Genomic DNA, 24,354 nt, shown 5'->3' with positions numbered 1-24,354 from the left:
AAGATTGTTCAGAATTATACCACTGTTTGCCAAGGAGATCTGGTGGTAGAGTGGAGTAATACATCAACACCCCCGTGCAGTGTTTCATATGTGTCTCAGTTTTAAAGCACAAATTGTGCTTCTGTCTTGTTTCTTCCTGACCTAAACTGTAGTTCAGCCATATGTTAAGCTTCATCTCAGCTGGGGCCATGAGCCAAGTGATTCTTTGGTTTAGTTTGTTGTTTAAAAAGATCTCTTGAGGGCTTCCCTGGTGACGCAGTGGTTGAGAGTCCGCCTGCCGATGCAGGGGACACGGGTTCGTGCCCCAGTCCAGGAAGATCCCGTATGCCGCGGAGTGGCTGGGCCTGTGGGCCATGGCCGCTGAGCCTGCACATCCGGAGCCTATGCTCCGCAACGGGAGAGGCCACAGCAGTGAGAGGCCCGCGTACCACACACACACAAAAAATCTCTTGAGATGCAGACGTGAAATATAAATTTTATTTTTACCTAGAAATTTGAGGAAGATTTTCAACCTTAATACTTAATGCCCATTTGATGTTAGGATTATTAATAAACATATAAATGCTTCTTAAAATCTTATTTGCTTTTTAATAATTTTCTCAGAAAAGTTGGATGTACTGGGTACCTTTTTGGACATATGGTGATATGAGGTGATTTAGATACTACTTTTTCAGAAGGTTAGCTAATTTTTGTTTCATTGAATCAAAAAGTGTGATTTTTTTTTTTGGGCTTCCCTGGTGGCGCAGTGGTTGAGAGTCCGCCTGCCAATGCAGGGGACATGGGTTCGTGCCCCGGTCCGGGAAGATCCCACATGCCGCGTTGCGGCTGGGCCCGTGAGCCATGGCCGCTGAGCCTGCACGTCCAGAGCCTGTGCTCCGCAACGGGAGAGGCCACAACAGTGAGAGGCCCGCATACCGCAAAACAAACAAACAAAAACAAAAGTGTGATTTTTTTAATAAGATAGATTTAAATACTCCATGCCTCTATTTTTTCTGTTTTATTTTGCGTTAAAGATAGACCATCAGCCCTAAAGCATTGTAAAAGTTGATGATTTCACTCCCTAACACAATTATTCTTATATTACATATTACTTAACAGTTACTTTATTTATGCAGACAGTTGCTATTACAAAGATATGACATTTTGGATTCTTCTATTCTCATCCTGAAAGAACAAACCTAAAAGCTAATGGATGATGGTCTCTGATTGCTTCTCTTTTGAATTATGCCTGAGTAGGGGCCAATTTCAAAATTAAGAGAGTACCATCATAAACCAAGATGTCTTTTTGAATTATTTTTGAAAACAAATCAACATTATATGACATTTAAAGAAATGATCCGTTTAACTCTGAGAGGCTATGATTTTTCTCTAAGTTAGAATCCTTATTTTGTACAGTTATATCAGTTGTTTAAAATTGTGGTAAAGTAGGGAATTCCCTGGCGTCCAGTGGTTAGGACTGCACTTCCACTGTAGGGGGGCACAGGTTCGATCCCTGCTCAGGGAACTAAGATCCTACATTCTGCGTGCTGCAGCCAAAAAAAAAAATTGTGGTAAAGTATATGTAACAAAGAATTTACCATTTTAACCATTTAAGTGTACGATTCTGTGGCGTGAAGTACATTCATATTATTTTACAGTCATCACCACCATCCATCTCCAGACCTTTTTCATCTTCCTAAATTGAAACTCCATGCCCATCCTCCCCTCCTACCAGCCCCTGGGAACCACCATTCTACCTTCTGTCTCTATGAATTTGACTGCTCTAGGCACCTCATATAAGCAGAAGCATACAATATTGGTCCTTTTGTGACTGGCTTTATTTGACTTAGTGTAAAGTCTTTAAGGTTCATTGTAGCATATGTCAGAATTCCTTTCCTTTTTAAGACTGAGCAATATTCCATGGTATGTATATACCACCTTTTGTTTATCCATTCATTCATCTGTCAGACACTTGGGTTGCTTCTACCTTTTAGCTATTGTGAATAAATTATATCAGTTTTAAAGTAATTTTTAAAAGACACTTTAAAAGTTTTTGCTTAGGGACTTCCCTGGCGGTCCAGTGATTAAGACCCCATGCAGGGGGCGCGGGTTTGATCCCTGGTCAGGGAACTAAGATCCCACATGCCACATGGTGCGGCCAAAAAAAAAAAAATTTTTTTTTCTTATACAGTTGACCAGTGAACAACAAGGGTTTGAATTGCATGGGTCTACTTATAGGCAGATTTTTTTCAATAAATGTAGTATCTGTATTTTCATTTTACAGATCTTTTAAGTGTGGGGAAGAGTTTTTTTGTGTTCAATTAGAGATCAGAGTATGTGGAGTTAAAAGAGCTAGGGTTTGAGTCCTGATTCTATCTAAACTGTTTCAGCTTCCTGCCCTTGGGTGACTCATTTATCAATTCCTTTGTTTTTGAAGCAGAGTATTTGGATTTTGGACTGCACAGGGTTGGTGCCCCTAACCCCTGCATTGTTCAAGGGTCAAATGTATTTGTTGCTGTTACGGTATTTGAGCATAGTTAATAAGAGTTTAGAATTTTATTTCTCAACTACTTTCAGCTTTCAGTTTTATATTATTTACTTTGTAGAGTACACAATAAAATCATACCTAAACAGACCTTGTCCTGTTTTGACAGCGATTTTTCTGAACATAAGCATTTTGAAAGAATGTGTTTTCCTAGATTATTTGTATTAGTATAATATGAGTACGTGTTCCTCATTTAAATACCAAGAAATTGTCTTAATACTTCTATTATAACACGTAAAAAAATACACAAGTACTGTAGAAAGTTTGAAAGATGTAGATAACCAAACAAAAAAACAACTTTTACCTTGTAACAACAACTTAACTTTCTGATTGTAGTATTTTTTGGTTTTGTTTGTTTTAATATTTATTTATTTATTTTGGCTGCGCCAGAACTTAGTTGCAGCATGCATGCGGGATCTAGTTCCCCGACCAGGGATCGAACCCAGACCCCCTGCATTGGGAGCATGGGGTCTTACCCACTGGACCACCAGGGAAGTCCCTTTGATTGTAGTCTTTTAGTAATTTTTCTATATAATGTATATGTACAAACATTCATAAATGTGGGCTCATACAGTATAACTTATACTTCATATATTATTAATATTTTCCAATCTCATTAAATATTTTCTTCCACTTTATTTTCTTAAGTGTAAATAGCATCTTGTCATGTATAAAATAATTTATTTGAATCAGTCATTGGCCTTTTTGGTTGTTTTAAAATTTCACTTATGTAAACAAATCTATTGTGGATTTTTGTTTTTTTTAATTTATTTTTATTTTTATTTTATTTTTGGCTATGTTGAGTCTTTGTTGCTGCACGTGGGCTTTCCCTAGTTGCGGCGAGCGGGGGCTATTCTTCGTTGCAGTGCGCGGGCTTCTCACTGCAGTGGCTTCTCTTGTTGTGGAGCCTGGGCTCTAGGCGTGTGGGCTTCAGTAGTTGTGGCACACGGGCTCCGTAGTTGTGGCTCGCGGCTATAGAGCACAGGCTCAGTAGTTGTGGCGCATGGGCTTATTTGCTCCGCGGCATGTGGGATCTTCCCAGACCAAGGCTCGAACCTGTGTCCCCTGCATTGGCAGGCAGATCCTTAACCACTGTGCCACCGGGGAAGCCCGTATTGTTATTATATGTAATAATTATTACATGTATACATATAGCTCTTGTTTTAAGGGAGTATTTTTGATATTTCTTTGCTTTCTGTGTTCTTAGAGAACAAAATAATAGAATTATAGTAAAAAGCTATGAATTTAAATTATGAAATCAGTCGTCTGAACTAATTAATTAAGATCATGTGTTTGTGTGTATTTATTCTTTTTCTCTAAGCAGGTTGGCAACATTGTACAAATCACCAAGCCAGAAGGATGCTACAGTACTATTTCAAATCACAGTCAGTATTATTTGGTTAGAGTGGGATTTTGGTGTTAGTGGGCAGTAATTATCTCAAGAGAGCATTTACAAATTGCTTCTGTTAACTTCTGTAGGCAGCAAGCATATTTGAGGACAGCTTTTGACGCTTAGAACATTATCCCCAAAATAGTAGTATATGTAAGAATTCTCTAGTCACAATTAAACTGAAATTTATTCTTAAGAACAGAGGAAATACTTATTTATAGGGGAGTGTGTTCCGTGCCATGTGTAATGTCAGGATATTAGATTTTTAAAGTGAAAGTCGTTAAAGATTTTCAGAAAAGAAAAAAATACCAGCATTACTCATTTTGATAGATCTATCATAGTCATCAAATATATCCCACTTTTTTCTTTTTTTATTGAAGTATAGTTGATATGTAATATTATATAAGTTACACATGTACATTATAGTGATGCACAATTTTTAAAGGTTATACTCCATTTATAGTTATTGTAAAATACTGGCTATATTCCCCATGTTGTACAGTAATATCCTTGTAGTTTATTTTATGCATAGTGTTGTAGTTTGTACATCTCAATCCCCTACCTCATTATTGCCCCTCCCCACTTTCCTCTTCCCACTGGTGACCACTAGTTTGTTCTCTGTATCTGTAGGTCTGCTTCTTTTTTGTTGTATTCACTAGTTTCTTGTTATTTTTTTAGATTCCACATATAAGTGAAATATATCCCACTTTAAAGTGTTAATTTTCCAGTAATTTTACATCATAGAAAATAAATTTTTGGCTAAAATAATGCATATTTATCAATAGTGTTGAATCAGATATATTCTTAGCGTCTCATTTTTTAAGGACAAAAACAGAAATAGAAGGAGATTCTGAAACTGAATTATCTACTTAGTCTTTGCACTGCCCAGGTGCATTTAAAGTATCTAATCGGGACATTTTATTTTAGAGTATTTATTTTTATTGGGGTATAGTTGTTTTACAGTGTTGTGTTAGTTTCTATTGTACAGCGAAGTGGAGTTCCCTGTGCTATACAGCAGGTTCTCATTAGTTATCTGTTTTATACGTATTAGTGTATATATGTCAATCCCAATCTCCCAATTCATTAGAGTATTTAATTGTGAAAATATTTCTAAAGTACCTAAGTAATTAGTGCATGTTAATTCCTTTCACCTCTTTTAATAGAGCCACTGTAAAGTTTGTTAGGATTGACTTTTAGAGAATATTTTTATAATGTACTATATTTCTGTGTATGTGTATGTATAAGTAAAGACATACACATACTCTAGATAAAAGTTACCCTATTATAGCCCTGTCTATCTTTGAGGTTTATCCTCTTCATTCACAGTGGTTGATAACTTCTATCCCAAGAATAAAGTAGCTCTTTTATCAATTACTTTAAAATATTTGGAAGACCAGTTGTTATTTTAGATGTTCTTAAAGCATACTTGTATATTTTTTCATTTCGCAGCCTCAGGGATTTAGAGATGCTGTTGTTGCTACTGCATGTTCATTGCAAACAGAAGGTTCATTGAATATCCGGAAGCGGTCACGGGACCCAGAGGAAGAAAAGGAATCCAAAGACTAGTCTCAGAGTATACATATGTATTGATGCTGTGAGAGATGCAGTGCTTACAAGTAGTAGACTCGTTACTTTAGAATATAAACACTATGGCGTGAATGAATCCAGTCTATATTAAGTGAATGGTGAATGAATGGATCAGGTCTATATTAAGTGAAAACACTTAACAAATAGGATTCTCTGAAAGTTTTTCTAAACTAAGCAGTGTTCTACAGTTGTATTTAACCCTGTTTTCATTTTCAATAACATTCAGTAGAGATGATACAGTTATTGTATTTTGCAAATGTGGAAAGCTGATCGCTTGTGGCCAATCTGAATTTAATATTCAGACTGTTTTCTCCTCCTTTCTTTGCCAATTGCCTAGACATTTCTAGGAAGAAAAGATTTTTTTCACATTCCTATTGTGCTCTCCTCTTTAAATGTAGCTTTGATAATTCTTAAAAATGACATGTTTCTATTATGAAGAAAAGCCAGCACCATGAGTCAGCATATCATTACATTCAGTTTATGAGTAGGATACACATTTTGGATGACCAGTCTGATTTTAGTGACCCCAATCCTAAAATCTAAGTCATTTGTTCATTTTTTAATGTTATTTTGTAACATTAAAGGAAGGACTTTAGAGTTGTTATCCCATCTAGAACATTGACTGGAACATATATCTATGTTGTCAAGTTGATAAGCTCACAGTCATTTATTTCTATATTTTTGAAACATGGTGTGATCCAGTTCTAGGTGTATTGACATTTTTCCTTTGAATAATCTTAATACTGCTTGAATAAATTAAAAATTTGGATTGTTGAGTGGTTTCAAAATTTAAAAATGTTTTGGTACCTGGTTCTTAGTGCTTCTTAATTCATTTACAAAATTTACTTTAACTCCCAGTGGAAGAAAATTATTTAAGTAATTGAATATTATATACCGTGACAACCATATTTTCCAGACTTCAGTGACAGTTGGTATTTCCTGTCCCAGACTGAACACTAAATTCATAAAATTTAAAAAATGTAATTATTCTGTAATTGATTATACATAGACTAACCATAGTTGGCAAGGACTTTTTAAAGAATGAAAATAGGCACTGCTAACAATTATACCAGGACATAAATCAGGACTGTCCCAGGCAAATCAGGCTTATGGTCATCCTAATTATGTAAGACTAATTTCAAATGACTACTTTAGTATAGGATAACTAATTGTAACACTCTTATTTTTGAGCGCTTTAAGGCATATGGTTTTTTTTTTCTTTTGTGGTACGTGGGCCTCTCACTGTTGTGGCCTTTCCCGTTGCGGAGCACAGGCTCAGCGGCCATGGCTCACGGGCCCAGCCACTCCGCGGCATGTGGGATCTTCCTGGGCCGGGGCATGAACCCGCGTCCCCTGCATCGGCAGGTGGGCTCTCAACCACTGCGCCACCAGGGAAGCCCCATATGTTTTTATTATAATTAATGCAGTCATTATAAAAAATTACCTGTCATTTTATATTCTGTCTACTCAAATCATAACGTCAAGAGAGTAAGGGGGTTGTTAAGTGATAAATATCAGTGTTACCAGGCATCAGATACTGTTAAGAGGTCATTTTATAAAGCATTATAACACTGTACTTTAAAAGAACTGTGAGACCCCAAAATGGATTAAAGACCTAAATGTAAGGCCAGACACTGTCAAACTCTTAGAGGAAAACATAGGCAGAACACTCTGACATAAATCACAACAAGATCCTTTTTGACTCACCTCCTAGAGAAATGGAAATAAAAATAAACAAATGGGACCTAATGAAACTTAAAAGCTTTTGCACAGCAAAGGAAACCATAAACAAGACAAAAAGACAACCCTCAGAATGGGAGAAAATATTTGCAAATGAAGCAACTGACAAAGGAGTAATCTCCAAAATTTACAAGCAGCTCATGCAGCTCAATAACAAAAAAACAACCCAATCCAAAAATGGGCAGAAGACCTAAATAAACATTTCTCCAAAGAAGATATACAGATTGCCAACAAACACATGAAAGAATGCTCAACATCATTAATCATTAGAGAAATGCAAATCAAAACTACAATGAGATATCATCTCACACCAGTCAGAATGGCCATCATCAAAAAATCTACAAACAATAAATGCTGGAGAGGGTGTGGAGAAAAGGAAGCCCTCTTGCACTGTTGGTGGGAATGTAAATTGATACAGCCACTATGGAGAGCAGTATGGAGATTCCTTAAAAAACTAAAAATAGAACTACCATACGACCCAGCAATCCCACTACTGGGTATATACTCTGAGAAAACCATAATTCAAAAAGAGTCATGTACCAAAATGTTCATTGCAGCTCTATTTACAATAGCCAGTACATGGAAGCAACCTAAATGTCCATCAACAGATGAATGGATAAAGAAGATATGGCATATATATACAATGGAATATTACTCAGCCATAAAAAGAAGCGAAATTGAGTTATTTGTAGTGAGGTGGATGGACCTAGAGTCTCATACAGAGTGAAGTAAGTCAGAAATACCGTATGCTAACACATATATATGGAATCTAAGAAAAAAAAAATGGTCATGGAGAACTGAGGGGCAAGACGTGAATAAAGACAGACCTACTAGAGAACGGACTTGAGGATATGGGGAGGGGGAAGGGTAAGCTGTGACAAAGTGAGAGAGTGGCATGGACATATATACACTACCAAACGTAGAATAGATAGCTAGTGGGAAGCAGCTGCACAGCACAGAGAGATCAGCTCGGTGCTTTGTGACCACCTAGAGGGGTGGGAGGGAGGGAGACACGAGGGAAGAGATATGGGAACATATGTATACGTATAACTGATTCACTTTGTTATAAAGCAGAGACCATTGTAAGGCAATTATATTCTAATAAAGATGTTAAAAAAAATGAAACCCTGAATATTGACAAAGCCAAGTGTATGTCTTTTTGTTTGCAACTCTTTTTAAATAAAATTTTCATATAGCCTTTCAAAGTTGTGCTGAAAAGATATTTATTTTTCTAGTTATAATATACACTTAGTCTGCTTGGGCTGCAGAAACAAAATACCATAGACTTACACAACAGAATTTTCTCATGGTATTTTCTCAGTGTCCCAGTATGGTCTGGTTCTGGTAAGGGCTGTCTTCCTTGCTTGCAGACAACTGCCTTCTCACTGTTGGCTCACAAGGACTTTCCTAGGTGAATGCGCAGAGATAGAGACCGTTCTCTCTTCCTGTCTTATAAGACCACCAATCCTGTGAGAAATCCACCCTTAAAACCTCATTTAACATTAATTACCTCCTAAAAGCCCTATCTCCAAATAGTCACATTGGAGGTAGGGCTTCAACATACGAATTTTGAGAGGACACATTTCAGTCCATAGCATTCTGCCGCTGGTCCCCGCAAATTCATGTCCTTCTCACATGCAAAATACATTCTATCCCAACAGCCCCCAAAGTCTTAATTCATTCCAGCATCAACTCTAAAGTACAAAGTCTCATTAAAATAATCTCTAAATCAGATGCCAGTGAGATTCCAGGTACAGTTTTTTTTTTTTAATATTTATTTTTATTTGGTTGTGCCGGGTCTTAGTTGTGGTGTGTGAACTCTTAGTTGCAGCATACGTGTGGGATTTAGTTCCCTGACCAGGGATCGAACCCGGGCCGCCTGCGTTGGGAGTGGGGAAGTCCTCAGGTACAGTTCTTTCGGAGGCAGAATTCTTTTCCAGCTGTGAACCTGTGAAACCTGACAAGTCTTTCCGAAATACAATGGTAGGATAGACATTCTCATTCTAAAGGAAGAAATCAGAAGGAAAAATGGAGTGATGGGTCCCCAGGAAGTCCAAAACGTAGCCAGGCAAATTCCATTAGATCTTAAGGCTTGACATTAATCCTTTTTGGTTTGATACTCTGCCTTCCAGGCCCACTGGCATGGCAGCATCACCCCACAACTCTAGGTGGAGGTTCTGCCCCTGACCTCTGGCAGAGGCCATCTGGCCTGTTGAAAATGAGGTAGTATCCCTGATGACCTCTGAATGGCCTTCAGGGTCATTTTTCCCTCTTCTTGAAGAATAGCTGATGTTTGCAGCAAAATAGCTCTCCAGTCCTTTCAAATCCAAGAAGTCGGTCAGCCTTCCTTCACTTTGTCCTGTCTCTATCCCCTTCAGTTCAAACTGGCATTGTTTTGGCTCTTATAATATCATAAGCTTTTTATGGAGTGATGATCCAGCCACACCCTTGATGTCCTCTTCAGAACATGCTGTCTAATTTGCAATATAGATAGGCTGAGAATTTTCCAAATTTTTAGGTTCCGGTTCCTTTTTGCTTGACAATTTCTTCATATATCTCATTTTGCATTTTACTATAAACAGGAGGAGCCAAGCCACTCCTTCAGTACTTCACTTAGAAACCTCAGCTAAATAGCCAGTTTCATTACTTGGAAGTTCTATCTTCCACGGAACACTAAATTCAGCCAGTTCTTTGCCACTTTATAACAAGGGTCACCTTTTCTCCAGTTTCCAATAACATGTTCCTCATTTCCATTTCAGATCTCACCAGAATCACCTTTAATACCCATATTTCTAGCATGCCACCTCCAAACTCTTCCAGCCTCCACTCATTACTGTTCCAAAGTTTCTTCCACAGTTTTAGGTATTCCTTAAAGCAACACCCCGCTTCTCAATACTAAAATCTGTAGTAGTAGCTTGTGCTGCCGTGGCAAAATCCCATAGATTGGGTGGCTTAAAAGAAGTTTATTTTCTCACAGTTCTAGAGGCTAGAAGTCCAAGATAATGGTGCTAGCAGGTTGTTTCTGGTATAATAGGAGATCTCTTCCATGGCCTCTTCTCACTATATTCTCACATGATGGTTAGAGATTGAGAGCATGAGTGAGCAAGCTTTCAGGTGTCTGTTCTTATAATGGTGCTAATTCTATCATAAGGACCCTGCTCTTCTGACCTCATTTAACCTTAATTACCTCCTAAAAGCCCTGTCACCAAGTATAATCACATTGGAGGTTAGAGAATAAGAATAACATAAGAACTTTGGGGAGACACAATTCAGTCTGTAACACTATAGGAAACAAAATACACATAAGTATAATTTAAAAAAAATTATATAGTATTGTAACCTGCTTTTTAAAATTCTTAATATATCCTCATGTATTCCACATAACTAAATTTTTCTTTGACTTTTTAAAAAATAAATAAATTTATTTATTTATTTATGGCTGCATTAGGTTTTTGTTGCTCCGCGCGGGCTTTCTCTAGCTGCAGAGAGTGGGGGCTACTCTTCGTTGTGGTGTGCGGGCTTCTCGTTGCGGTGGCTTCTCGTGGAGCACGGGCTCTAGGCGCACGGGCTTCAGTAGTTGTGGTGTACGGGCTCAGTAGTTGTGGCTCATGGGCTCTAGAGCACAGGCTCAGTAGTTGTGGCGCACGGGCTTAGTTGGCTCCGCGGCATGTGGGATCTTCCTGGACCAAAGCTCGAACCCATGTCCCCTGCATTGGCAGGTGGATTCTTAACCACTGCGCCACCAGGGAAGTCCCTCTGTGATAGTTTTTAATGGTTGTGCATACTTTTAAAACTTCTTTTTGGAGTTTTAGTTATTACTGTATTTTTAGTGTTATAAACAACACTTCTAATAAGCATGTAAGTTCCTTTTTAAAGAAATCGAAATTATGATTTGTATCATAATGTATGATTTGTATTAATTTCCTCTTGCTGCTTGTAATAAGTTACTATAGGTTAGTGGCTTAAAAGAGCACAAGTCTGGGGAGTTCCCTGGCAGGCCAGTGGTTAGGACTTTGAACTCTTACTGCAGAGGGCCCGGGTTTGATCCCTGGTTGGGAAACTAAGATCCCAGAAGCCATGTGATGTGGTGCAGCCAAAAATAAAATAAAAATAAAACAAGAACACAAGTCTGAAATCAGTTTCAAAGGGCTAAAATCAAGGTGTCAGCAGGCCTGCATCCTCCTGGAGGGTCTTTGGGAAAATCTGTTTCGTTGCTTTTTCTAGCTTCTAGAAACTGCCTGCATTCCTTGGTTCATAGCCCATCTTCAAAGACTGCAGCGTAGCATCTTCCAGTCTCTCTTTCTATGTTTCCATCACCTTTTTCTCACTCTCCTCCTGCCCTCCCTTTAAAAGGACACTTGTGATTACATTTAGGGCCCAGTCAGATAATCCAGGATAATATCCCCATCTTGAGGTCTTAATTTAATCATATCTGCAAAGTCCCTTTCGCATGTAAATTAGGATTCACAAATTTCGAGGATTAGGATGGAAACGTTTTTGGGAAGCCACTATTCAGCCCCTCAAATCATGTGGCAACATGATTCGAGAAATAATGATCTTTGGGTAATTCATATGTAATATGCACATTAAAGTTCGAAAAGCACTGGGACAGATATTTTACCATTTTTCAACTTTTCATAGATGGTTATTCCCATTTATGAAACAAAGAAAAAAGAGGATAGTTCCTTAGCTTTTTGCAAGCTTTATTTTTTTAAGGAGTATATTTTTTCTTAATTATAAAATATGTAGAACAGGCATACCTCAGAAATAGTGTGGTTTGGTACCAGGCCACTGCAATAAAGCAAATATTAAAGCAAGTCACACAAACTTTTTTGGTTTCCCAGTACATATAAAAGTTTTGTTTATACCATACTGTAGTTTATTAAGTGTGCAGTAGCATTATGTCTAAAAAAAAAGTACATACCTTAATTAAAAATACTTTATTGCCTAAAAATACTTTATTGCTAAAAACTGCAAGCTTTCTTTTTTTAAAATATAGCACTCTTTTTATACATATATTTTTTAATTTATTTATTTTTGGCTGCGTTGAGTCTTAGTTGCGGCGCACGGGCTCCAGAGCGCATGGGCTCTGTAGTTGCAGCACGCGGGCTTAGTTGCCCTGTGGTACATGGGATCTTAGTTCCCTGACCAGGGATCAAACCTGCATCCCCTGCATTGGAAGGTGGATTCTTAACCACTGGACCACCAGGGAAGTCCCTAAAAGCTGCAAGCTTTCAACGAGCCATAATCTTCTTGCAAGAGTAACAACAAAGATCGTTGATCACAGATCAACATAACAAATATAACAATAATGAAGTTTGAAATATTGCAAGAATTACTAAAAATGTGACACAGAGACATGAAATGAGCAAATACTGTTGGGAAAATGGCGCAATAAACTTGCTCAGTAAAGGGTTGTCACAAACCTTCAGTTTGTAAAAAATAATATCTGTGAAGCAAAATAAAATGAGATATGCCTGTAACTTTTAAAACATGCAGACACTTTTTAAAAGTAATTCTTCCTTGGTTTTACAAACATTTTATCCTTTATTGAAACTGTATTTTTTCCCAAAGTATTATCACTTTTAGCTTCAATTTTGGAGATATGTAACACAAAATATACTTATATAGTGCCTTATGATTTTGAAACACTTTTACATCATTTAATTTGATCTTTCTAGCAACTCTGTCAGTTAGGTGTGATAGGCTGGCCTGTATGCTTTCATTCTTTTCATCTATCCATCCCTCCATCAATCCATGCATCCATCTACTGCGTAACACATACACATTTAACAAGGGCTTGTATGAATAAATATTTCAAATAAGATTTAGAACCTTTGGTCATGCATAGGATGGTGTTTCTGAACATTTTTTATTATAAAATAAATATAGGTAATTTAATAGTGGTCTTTTAAATTTTTTTTTTTAAGATTGGGATAAAATAGTACTTAAAATTGGCCATTTTAACCATTTTTAAGTGTATAATTCAGTGACATTTTTAATTGTTGTAGGACCATCTCCACTATTTTATTTATTTTTTGGGGGTGTGTGTTGGGTCTTCGATGCTGCACGTGGGCTTTTTCTAGTTGCGGCCAGCGGGGGCTACTCTTCGTTGCGATGTGCAGGCTTTTCATTGCAGTGGTTTCTCTTGTTGTGGATCATGGGCTCTAGGCGCGCAGGCTTCAGTATTTGTGGTGCATGGACTCAGTAGTTGTGGCTCGTGGGCTCTAGAGCACAGGCTCAGTAGTTGTGGCACATGGGCTTAGTTGCTCCGCAGCATATGGGATCTTCCTGACCAGAGATTGAACCCGTGTCCCCTGCATTGGCAGGTGGATTCTTTACCACTGTGCCACCAGGGAAGTCCCTCCAGTATTTTAAAAACTTTTCATCACCCCAAACAGAGACTCTGTACCCATTAAGCAATAACTCTTCATTATTTCCTCCACCAGCTCCTGGTAATCTCTACTCTACTTTCTATTTCTATGAATTTGCTTATCATATATATTTCATATAAGTGATAAGACTCATACAATATTTTTCCTTTTGTGTCTGGCTTATTTCGCTTAGCATAATGTTTTCAAGGTTCATCCATGTTGTAGCATGTAGAAGAACTTCAGTCCTTTTTATGCCTATGTAATATTCCATTGTGTGTATATACCACATTTTGCTTATCCATTCATCTGTTGATAGACATTTGGGTTGTTTCTAATAGTGTTTTAATATAACTGTATATAAGTAAACTTTTTGTTTCTTGAAACTTTTATTGGTTTTTATTTATCAAGTTTGGGACAGTTAATTTGTCTTTGGAATATTTTCAAGCTATTCCTAGTAGCTTAAATTTTAACCCTAATAGACTTATTTTCATTTCCCAGATCAGCTATTTTAATTTTCTCTCTAATTACTGTATTTTGTTTTTCTTGTTAATAATGTTCTTACTAAAATGTTTACAACTAGTTACCAGTGATAAAATTAAAATAAAATGTGGTAGAGAGAAGATAGGACTAGAGTCAGAAGACCTGGATCCTAATTCCAGCCGAGACATTAATAAGCCATGTCAATTTAAACACCTTTATTTTCTCATGCCCTTCTCTTATAAAATTTATAAAGTAAGATAGGACTGAGAGGAGCTTCAAGATGGCGAAAGAGTAAGACGCAGAGATCACCTTCCTCTCCACAAATACATCAGAAATACATCTACATGTGGAACAGCTCCTACAGAACACCTACTGAACGCTGGCAGAAGACCTCAGACCTCCCAAAAGGCAAGAAACTCCCCAGGTGCCTGGGTAGGGCAAAAGAAAAAAGAAAAAACAGACAAAAGAATAGGGACGGGACCTGCACCAGTGGGAGGGAGCCGTGAAGGAGGAAAGGTTTCCACACACTAGGAAGCCCCTTCGCGGGCGGAGACTGCGGGTGGCGGAGGGGGGAAGCTTTGGAGCCATGGAGGAGAGCGCAGCAACAGGGGTGCGGAGGGCAAAATGGAGAGATTCCCGCACAGAGGATCAGGGCCGACCAGCACTCACCAGCCCAAGAGGCTTGTCTGCTCACCCGCCGGGGCCGGCGGGGGTTGGGAGCTGAGGCTCGGGCTTCGGAGGTCGGACCCCAGGGAGAGGAGTGGAGTTGGCTGCGTGAACACAGCCTGAAGGGGGCTAGTGCGCCACAGCTAACCGGGAGGGAGTCCAGGAAAAGTCTGGAGACTTTTTCTTGCCTCTTTGTTTCCTGGTGCTCGAGGAGAGGGGATTAAGAACGCCGCTTAAAAAGAGCTCCGAGATGGGCACGAGCTGCGGCTATCATCAACGCGGACCCCAGAGACGGGCGTGGGACGCTAAGGCGGCTGCTGCCGCCACCAAGAAGCCTGTGTGCAAGCACAGGTCACTATCCACACCGCCCCTCCCGGGAGCCTGTGCAACCCCGCCACTGCCAGGATCCCGTGATCCAGGGACAACTTCCCAGGGAGAACGCACGGCGCCTTAGGCTGGTGCAATGTCATGCTGGCCTCTGCCGCCTAGGCTCGCCCCGCACTCTGTACCCCTCCGTCCCCCTGGCCTGAGTGAGCCAGAGCCCCCGAATCAGCTGCTCCTTTAACCCCATCCTGTCTGAGGGAAGAACAGACGCCCTCAGGCAACCTACACACAGAGGCGGGGCCAAATCCAAAACTGAACCCCAGGAGCTGTGCGAACGAAGAAGAGAAAGGGAAATTTCTCCCAGCAGCCTCAGGAGCAGCGGATTAAATCTCGAAAATCAACTTGATGTACCCTGCATCTGTGGAATACTTGAATAGACAATGTATCATCCCAAATTGAGGAGGTGGACTTTGGGAGCAAAGATATATATATTTTTTTCACTTTTTCTCTTTTTGTGAGTGTGTATGTGTATGCTTCTCTGTGTGATTTTGACTGTATAGCTTTGGTTTTACCATTTGTCCTAAGGTTCTGCCTGTATGTTTTTTTGTTTTGGTTTGGCTTTTTTTACTTCTTAAAATTTTTTTCTTAATAATTATTTTTTATTTTAATTATTTTATTTTATTTTACTTTATCTTCTTTCTCTCTTTCTTTCCTTCTATATTTTTCTCCCTTTTATTCTGAGCCATGTGGATGACAGGCTCTTGGTGCTCTAGCCAGGCGTCAGGGCTGTGATTCTGAGGTGGGAGAGCCAAGTTCAGACACTGGTCCACAAGAGACCTCCCAGCTCCACGTAATATCAAACGGTGAAAATCTCCCAGAGATCCCCATCTCAACGCCAAGACCCAACTTCACTCAACGACCAGCAAGCTGCAGTGCTGGACACTCTATGCCAAACAGCTAGCAAGACAGGAACAGTGTACGAAAGGGAGACCCCAAACACAGTAAGTTAAGCAAAATGAGAAGACAGAAAAACACACAGCAGATGAAGGAGCAAGGCAAATACCCACCAGACCTAACAAAGGAAGAGGAAATAGGCAGTCTACCTGAAAAAGAATTCAGAATAATTATAGTAAAGATGATCCAAAATCTTGGAAATAGAATAGAGAAAATGCAAGAAACGTTTAACAAGGGCCTAGAAGAACTAAAGAGCAAACAAACAGTGATGAAGAACACAATAAGTGAAATTAAAAATGCTCTAGAAGGGATCAATAGCAGAATAACTGAGGCAGCAGAACGGATAAGTGACCTGGAAGATAAAATAGTGGAAATAACTACTGCAGAGCAGAATAAAGAAAAAAGAATTAAAAGAATTGAGGACAGTCTCAGAGACCTCTGGGACAACATTAAACACACCAACATTCGAATTATAGGGGTGCCAGAAGAAGAAGAGAAAAAGAAAGGGACTGAGAAAATATTTGAAGAGATTATAGTTGAAAACTTCCCTAATATGGGAAAGGAAATAGTTAATCAAGTCCAGGAAGCAAAGAGAGTCCCATACAGGATAAATCCAAGGAGAAACTTGCCAAGACACATATTAATCAAACTCTCAAAAATTAAATACAAAGAACAAATATTAAAAGCAGCAAGGGAAAAACAACAAATAACACACAAGGGAATGCCCATAAGGTTAACAGCTGGTCTTTCAGCAGAAACTCAGCAAGCCAGAAGGGAGTGACAGGACATATTTAAAGTGATGAAGGAGAAAAACATACAACCAAGATTACTCTACCCAGCAAGGATCTCATTCAGATTTGACAGAGAAATTAAAAGCTTTACAGACAAGCAAAAGCTAAGAGAATTCAGCACCACCATGGAGAACAGTATGGAGGTGCCTTAAAAAACTGAAAATAGAACTACCATATGACCCAGTAATCCCACTACTGGGCAAATACCCTGAGAAAACCATAATTCAAAAAGAGTCATGTACCAAAATGTTCATTGCAGCTCTATTTACAATAGACAGGACATGGAAGCAACCTAAGTGTCCATCAACAGATGAATGGATAAAGAAGATGTGGCACATATATACAATGGAATATTACTCAGCCATAAAAGGAAATGAAATTGAGTTATTTGTAGTGAGGTGGATGGACCTAGAGTCTGTCATTGAGAGTGAAGTAAGTCAGAAAGAGAAAAACAAATACCATATGCTAACACATATATATGGAATCTAAGAAAACAAAAATGGTCATGGAGAACCTAGGGGCAAGACGTGAATAAAGACACAGATCTACTAGAGAATGGACTTGAGGATATGAGGAGGGGGAAGGGTAAGCTGGGACAAAGTGAGAGAGTGGCATGGACATATATACGCTACCAAACGTAAAATAGATAGCTAGTGGGAAGCAGTTGCATGGCACAGGGAGATCAGCTTGGTGCTTTGTGACCACCTAGCTAGAGGAGTGGGATAGGGAGGATGGGAGGGAGGGAGACGCAAGAGGGAAGAGATATGGGAACGCATGTATATGTATAACTGATTTACTTTGTTATAAAGCAGAAACTAACACACCATTGTAAAGCAATTATACTCCAATAAAGATGTCAAATTTTGCCAATTTGATAAGTTTATTAAAATGACATCTCATAGTGTGATATTAACATTTTCTTGTTCTTTTCTCTTTTTATAAGTGAGTTTGAATGTTTTTTGATTTGCTTACAAGTTACTCTGTTTCCTTTTCTATGAACTGACTGTTCTTATTTTTTGTCCATTTTTTTATTGGGTGGTTGGTCTTTTTAATCTGTGAGAGTTCTTTACATATTAAGGAAGGTATTAGGCCTTTGTGATATGGCAGATATTTTCCCCAGTTTTTCTTATTTTTTTGTCTCACAGAAATTAGATGTTTATGTTGTCAGTTTTTCACTTTTGTTTGAGTTGTGTGTCCTATTTAGACCTTCCCATTCTATGATTATTAAATAATCCCATTTTTTCTTAGAGAACTGTAAACAAATGTAATTTTATGTTTAAATCTCTCCATCTGGAATTTATTTGTATGTTAACCATGGCCTTGAGTTTTGAATTTGACAAAGGGCCCCTGAGTAAGAGGTGTCTCAGAAGGCAGTTAGATGAAAAATGCCAACGTATTCTATCTTATATCAGCCAAACTCTAAAGGCAAGTTCTATGTAGGACAATTAGTGAAATATGGTAGTATTATAGCTAATGCATTTTTCTTCATGAATTTTGGGGTTTATTCATTCATTTATTTAATAAATATTAATTTTTTTTTAATCAGCCAGAATTGGATTCTGTTTGTAGTGACAGAATCCGGTTGAATGTGCACTTTTCTCTCTTAACCTCTAAAGAATTATTCTAGTCCTTATTTCAGTCGTCATGTTAATCCTCTTTTGTGTCCCAAATCAACATGTTAAGCTCTATCACCCATGCTCCAAATCCACTGCAATCTGTTTTAAATTAACAATGTCATAGTTTTATCAAATATTTGACATATATAAAACCAAACCCATTTTTCCCCAAATTGGTTTCCTTTTTCTACTTCATTTCTCTTAATGTCAGAACCTTTCTCAAAGACTTACTCTCATAATAACTACATATCTAGTCAGTTGCCAAATTATTAATTCTATAACAGGTATGCTCAAGTGTCAGCAAGTTGTACTCTAAGAACTTGGAAATTAGAGAAATAAGTTTGTTTTTTGGCTGTGTTGGGTTTCATTGCTGCACGTGGGCTTTCTCTAGTTGCAGCGAGTGGGGGCTACTGTTCATTGTGGTGAGTGGGCTTCTCATTGCAGTGGCTTCTCGTTGCAGAGCATGGGCTCTAGGCATGCGGGCTTCAGTAGTTGTGGCACACAGGCTCAGTAGTTGTGGCACGCAGGCTCAGTAGTTGTGGCATACGGGCTTAGTTGCTCTGTGCCATGTGGGCTCTTCCCAGACCAGAGATCGAACCCGTGTCCCCTGCTTTGGCAGGCGGATTCTTAACCACTGCACCGCCAGGGAAGACCCTAGAGAAATAAGTTTGCTCTCAGGATTAAACTATGGAATCTTCAAGACCCCTTACTAATAGTAGCTAACATTTACTGTATGTTACAGAAATAATAGGAAGGCAGAAAAAGCCAGCTTGGAAATGCATAACCTAGTTAATTAGTTCCAGAGCCCCAGACAGCAGGGACCCTAGGAATGGTCTCATGGTAGGAGCCCACTGAGGTGAATGAACTATCACCCTTCTCTATCCTTATTACTTGGTCAGGATTCAAAGTCAGGGGAGAGAATATTCTACTGACCTAACTTAGGTCAGTGTCTGACCCCGGAATGTGGTAGCATCTGGGGGAAAACGTCAGTACAGTTATATGTGGCTTCTGCAAGAGGAGGCCTACCAAAACTGCATACAGTGTAGGAGAGGTAATTCCCTCAAAGAGATTGAGATGCTGCTAGCAAAGGGGTATAGCTGCCAGGCAACCAAAAACAAGGAATGTACATTGTAATTTATGACTTGCTCAAAGTCATACTACTAGGAAACAGCCTATCCGAAAGTCAAAATAAGTCTAACTGCAGAGTCCACGCTCTTATATTAATGAAGTGGTTCTCAGCTTGGGGTGATTTTGCCTCCCAGGGGACATTTAGCATTGTGGAGATATGTTGCTCATCACAATAGCTAGGGACAGGTGCCACTGGCATCTAGTGGATAAAGATCAGGTATGCTGCTAAACATCCTAAAATGTACGTTACAGGCCCCCATAACAAAGAATTACTGGGCCCAAAATATCAATTACGTTTAGGTTAGAAACTCTAACCTGGGAAAATATGGCATAGGGCCATATTCTTTAAATGTGTCAATCAGAAGTGTTGGCAAGCAATAGAGTATGGTAGAAAAAGGATCAAAATGGAGCTAACTTTGGTTTAACCACTCAAGCCCTGCTCAAGGGAACGAGGGTCCTTCTTAGATTGGTCCTGATAGCTGATCCTGATTGTGGAAATGGTTGCATGAGGCTCTCTTGGTTTGATGCTTTAAATATGAAATGAACTCTTGTCTGATCCCATGCACGTCAGTTATCAATTTGTTGATAGTTTGATTTCCCAGGTACTTTGGTTATAGCCAGATTGATACAATTGTCTGGTCTCAATGGAAGTAGTAGTTCTCATTGTAAATTCATATGTTGTCATTGTGATTTTTATACATCAGTTTCTTATGAGATTTGTTAGTGTCAGTTAAGATACTTCCGTGTAATTAAGTTTGGAAAACTCAAATTTCTTTTTTTCCCCCAGTTTATTGAGACATAATTCAAGGTGTACATAATGGTTTGACTTACATATATTGTAAAATGATTACTGCAATAAGTTTGGTTAGCATCCATCACCTCATATAGATACAATTAAAATAGAAAGCAAAAAGAAAAAAAATATTTTCCTTGGGATGAGAACTGTTAGGATTTACTCTCTTGACTTTCATGTATATCATATAGCAGTGTTAACTATAATCATCATGCATGTATCCCTGATACTTATTCATCTTGTAACTGGAAGTTTGTACTTTTTGACCACCTTTCTCCAATTCCCCCTTCCCCAACACTCTGCCTCTGGTAACCTCAGATCTGATCTCATTTTCTATGGGTTTGTTTGTTTTCGATTCTATAAATATGTGAGCTCATACAGTGTTTGTCTTTCTCTGTGTGACTTACTTCACTTAGCATAATGCCCTCAATGCCCATCCATGCTGTTGCAAATGGCAGGATTTCCTCATTTTATTTTTTTTGGCCACACCACGCAGCATGTGGGATCTTAGTTCCCTGACCAGGGATCGAACCTGTGCCCCCTGCAGTGGAACTGTGGAGTCCTAACCACTGGACCTCCAGGGAAGTTCCCAGGATTTCCTCACTTTTTTTGTGGCTGAATAATATTCCATTGTATGTATGTATATGTATATATGCATATATATATATATATATATGTATTCCACAATTTCTTTATCCAATAATCCATTGATGGACACTTAGGTTGTGGAACACTCAAATTTCTGAGCTTCCAAGTTTAAGTTGCTAAACTTTGTCATAAATTCATGCAGGTAAATGTCACTATGGTAGTTTCAAGATGAATTCTTTGACACTCCTCCCATCAGGAGGTTGGGGTATATTATGTCCCCTTCTCTTGTATCCACATGTGCCTATTACTGCTTTGACCAATAGAGTACCACGGAAGTAATGCTATTGATTTATGACACCAGGTCACACCTTCTGTCTTATTCACTGAAATACTCAATCTTGGAACTCTAAGCTACCATGTAAGACCTCTGATTGCCCTAAGGCCATTGGAGACGTTATGTGTGGGCATTACAGTTGACGGTCCCAGCTGAGCTCCCAGTTAACAGCCAGCCTCAACTGCCAGTTTGGCAACACAATCAAATTAATATCCTGAAAATAATTTACATATTAGTCATTTTATTGCTTAATTTTTTTTCAATATAAATGGAAAAAAGTAGAATATGAGTGAGTCTCTTGGACATCTAGCCATGATTTTATCCCTAACCAACTGCTATCAGGCTGCAACCTCACGAGACCTGCAAGTGAGAACCACCTAGCTGAGCCCAGTCAACCTACAGAGCTGTGAAATACAGTAAAGTGCTTTTTGTTTTATTTACTTATTTATTTATTGTGCTGTACACTCAACCTATAATGTTCTATTTTAATTGTCCTAATCGTTTTCAAATTTGTCTCCCAGTTACAGGTAGTGTTGTTCTTTTTTTTTTTTAATTTTTATTGGAGTATAGTTGATTTACAATGTTGTGTTAGTTTCAGGTGTACAGCAAAGTGAATCAGTTATACATATACATATATCCACTCTTTTTTAGATTGTTTTCCCATACACACCATTATAGAGTATTGAGTAGAGTTCCCTGTGCTATACAGTAGGTTCTTATTAGGTCGTTTTTGTTTTAGCCACTAAGTTTTGCAGTAGTTTGTTTTGCAGCAATAGATAGCCAGAATAGCCACTTGAGAGCCTCTCTGGGTGGGTTACTGGCTCTTCCTAAGTTGCATCTTCAGGTGTCTTCTTAGAATTTCAGATCTTCCTGTAGAGTGTCTTTTAGTTTCTTGTGTTCATCTTCATTCCCACTGACACCATTCTCTTCTGTACTCTCATTATCTTCCCAATCTTGCCCAACTGATCTTTCAGCCTTCAGTGTTTCTTCTGAAAGAATATTTGTATATTAATTTTCTTAAAACACAGTTTTCATCATGTTTCTTTCAAAAATCAATATTTTTGCCAATATTTGGAACAAATGTAATTCCATCTCCTAGTACAGTTTAGATCTAATCTTGAACTTTTGCCATGACCATAAACTTTATACCTTAAACAGTCATAAAATTATTTTTTCAGAGATACAAAATTCCAGGATTTTATGTGACACTTAAAAAAGATACTTGAAAAATAATTTTATATATGAATGACCCAAGTTTATTTTGCATAAATATTGATTTGCTGCCTTTGTGCAAATAACTGCAATGCATTGTGCAAATAACTGCATGCATTTAGGTATATGGAGGTTCTTCAAATCTTAATAGCCCCAACTTGCAAAATTACTGGAAACCACATGTGCTATATTGGTGCCAGATATGTCATTTATAGATCACTCTTTCATAAGCCAGAAAACCAATTCATATGCCCAAATCATTTCCTTTCTGGAGAAGCTACATTGTATCAGCATGGTTACCATGTGTGGTAATTGGTAATGTCTGTGCCACATGGCTTACTTTACCCTTGTCCAACCCAGCTATTCTACCACTTATGATTACCATATGTTACAGCACTCTAGGTTAATGGAATCGTTTCCATCTTCCCCTCTAGTCACAAATGTCACTGTGGCTCAATTCCATCAGCTCCACACTCAATGAAGAATAAAGTGTCTGGTATTATCTGAGCATAGGAGACACCTTTGTGTGGAGTTTTCATATTTAGTTGTCTGCTTCCTTTTCATTTAAAAAAGCAGTTGGCAAAATAAAATAAAATAAAATAAAAAAGCAGTTGGACTTTTTGATGAATGCTCCAGAGTGGGTAATAGGCATCTGCTGACTAAAAGAGAACATGATCAATATCACTCAATTCTTGCATGTATTTATTCTAAGTAAATATATAAAGGGAATTAGGGCTTCCCTTGTGGCGCAGTGGTTAAGAATCCACCTGCCAATGCAGGGGACACGGGTTCGAGCCCTGGTCCTGGAAGATCCCACATGCTGTGGAGCAGCTAAGCCCGTGTGCCACAACTACTGAGCCTGCGCTCTAGAGCCCGTGAGGCACAACTACTGAGCCCGCGTGCTATAACTACTGAGCCCGCGTGCTATAACTACTGAAGCCCGCGCGCCTAAAGCCAATGCTCCGCAACAAGAGAAGCCACCGCAATGAGAAGCCCGTGCGCCGCAATGAAGAGTAGCCCCCACTCTCCACAACTAGAGAAAGCCCACGCACAGCAAGACGCAATGCAGACAAAAATAAATAAATTAATTAATTAAAAAAAAATTAGATAATATAGGTTTTTTTAACCACCATAAAGTGCTTTTTGGTTTTTGTAAAGTGAAAACTAGTAGCAAAATGTTGAAGTGGATTTTTTTGAGTCAATTCATTTTATTTTTTAATTTTTTAAAAATGTATTTATTTATTTGTCTGTGCTGGGTCTTAGTTGTGGCATGCGGGATCTTCGTTGTGGCGTGTGGGATCTTTAGTTGTGGCATGTGGGATCTTTTAGTTGCGGCATGCAGGATCTTTAGTTCTGGCATGCAATCTCTTAGTTGTGACATGTGGGATCTAGTTCCCTGACCAGGGATTGAACCCAGGCCACCTGCATTGGGAGCACAGAGTCTTAGCCACTGGACTACCAGGGAAGTCCCTGGAGTCAATTCATTTTAGAAGAACCATTTATTATAGAAGGAATATATTACATCTTTGCCATTTATAGTATCCTCATCAGAAATTACCATCAACACCTGCCCTCTTCCTATTTCATAAGCATGTCATAATAAGTTAATTTTTTTTTATTCCTCAAAGAACTAAGCAAGATTAAAAAAAGATTGTTATCATTAATGGTTAAAACATTAAGAAAAAAGTTAGAACCTGTTTTGGGGACTTCTTTGCTTTTTAAAACTGATGAAAATAGTGCATGTGGACCTGTTATTACCTGATGTGATTTTTAATTTTGACACCTGTGGACTCTTGCTGCAGTATGAACATATTAGCCATCAAGAGAAGAGGAATAAACAGTAATATAGCAGT

The 24,354-nt window shown here is 38.6% G+C and overlaps 1 protein-coding gene across 6 annotated transcripts in view; it reads left to right on the top strand.

The window, feature by feature from the left end:
* RAD51C (RAD51 paralog C) overlaps positions 1 to 24,354 on the top strand; it is a 52,324-nt gene that overhangs the window by 25,132 nt on the left and 2,838 nt on the right. For 2 of the 6 annotated variants that reach the window (XM_033431677.2, XM_004271761.4), the window contains 2 exons: positions 3,849 to 3,909; positions 5,364 to 8,446. The exons of 2 other annotated variants lie outside the window; for them this stretch is intronic. In XM_033431677.2, coding sequence (XP_033287568.1) covers positions 3,849 to 3,909; positions 5,364 to 5,480 — 178 coding nt within the window. In that variant the 3' untranslated portion in view covers positions 5,481 to 8,446. Of the gene's footprint in view, positions 1 to 3,848; positions 3,910 to 5,363; positions 8,447 to 14,352; positions 17,661 to 24,354 lie in introns of those variants that run through there. 2 more of the 6 variants (XM_049702339.1, XM_033431678.2) reach the window with 2 other exon arrangements.

This window comes from Orcinus orca, chromosome 19 (assembly GCF_937001465.1).
Source record: "Orcinus orca chromosome 19, mOrcOrc1.1, whole genome shotgun sequence".
NCBI classification, from domain to species: domain Eukaryota; kingdom Metazoa; phylum Chordata; class Mammalia; order Artiodactyla; family Delphinidae; genus Orcinus; species Orcinus orca.
The sequence above is the reverse complement of the archived record's forward strand: the minus strand, read 5'-3'. Positions and strand labels throughout refer to the sequence as shown.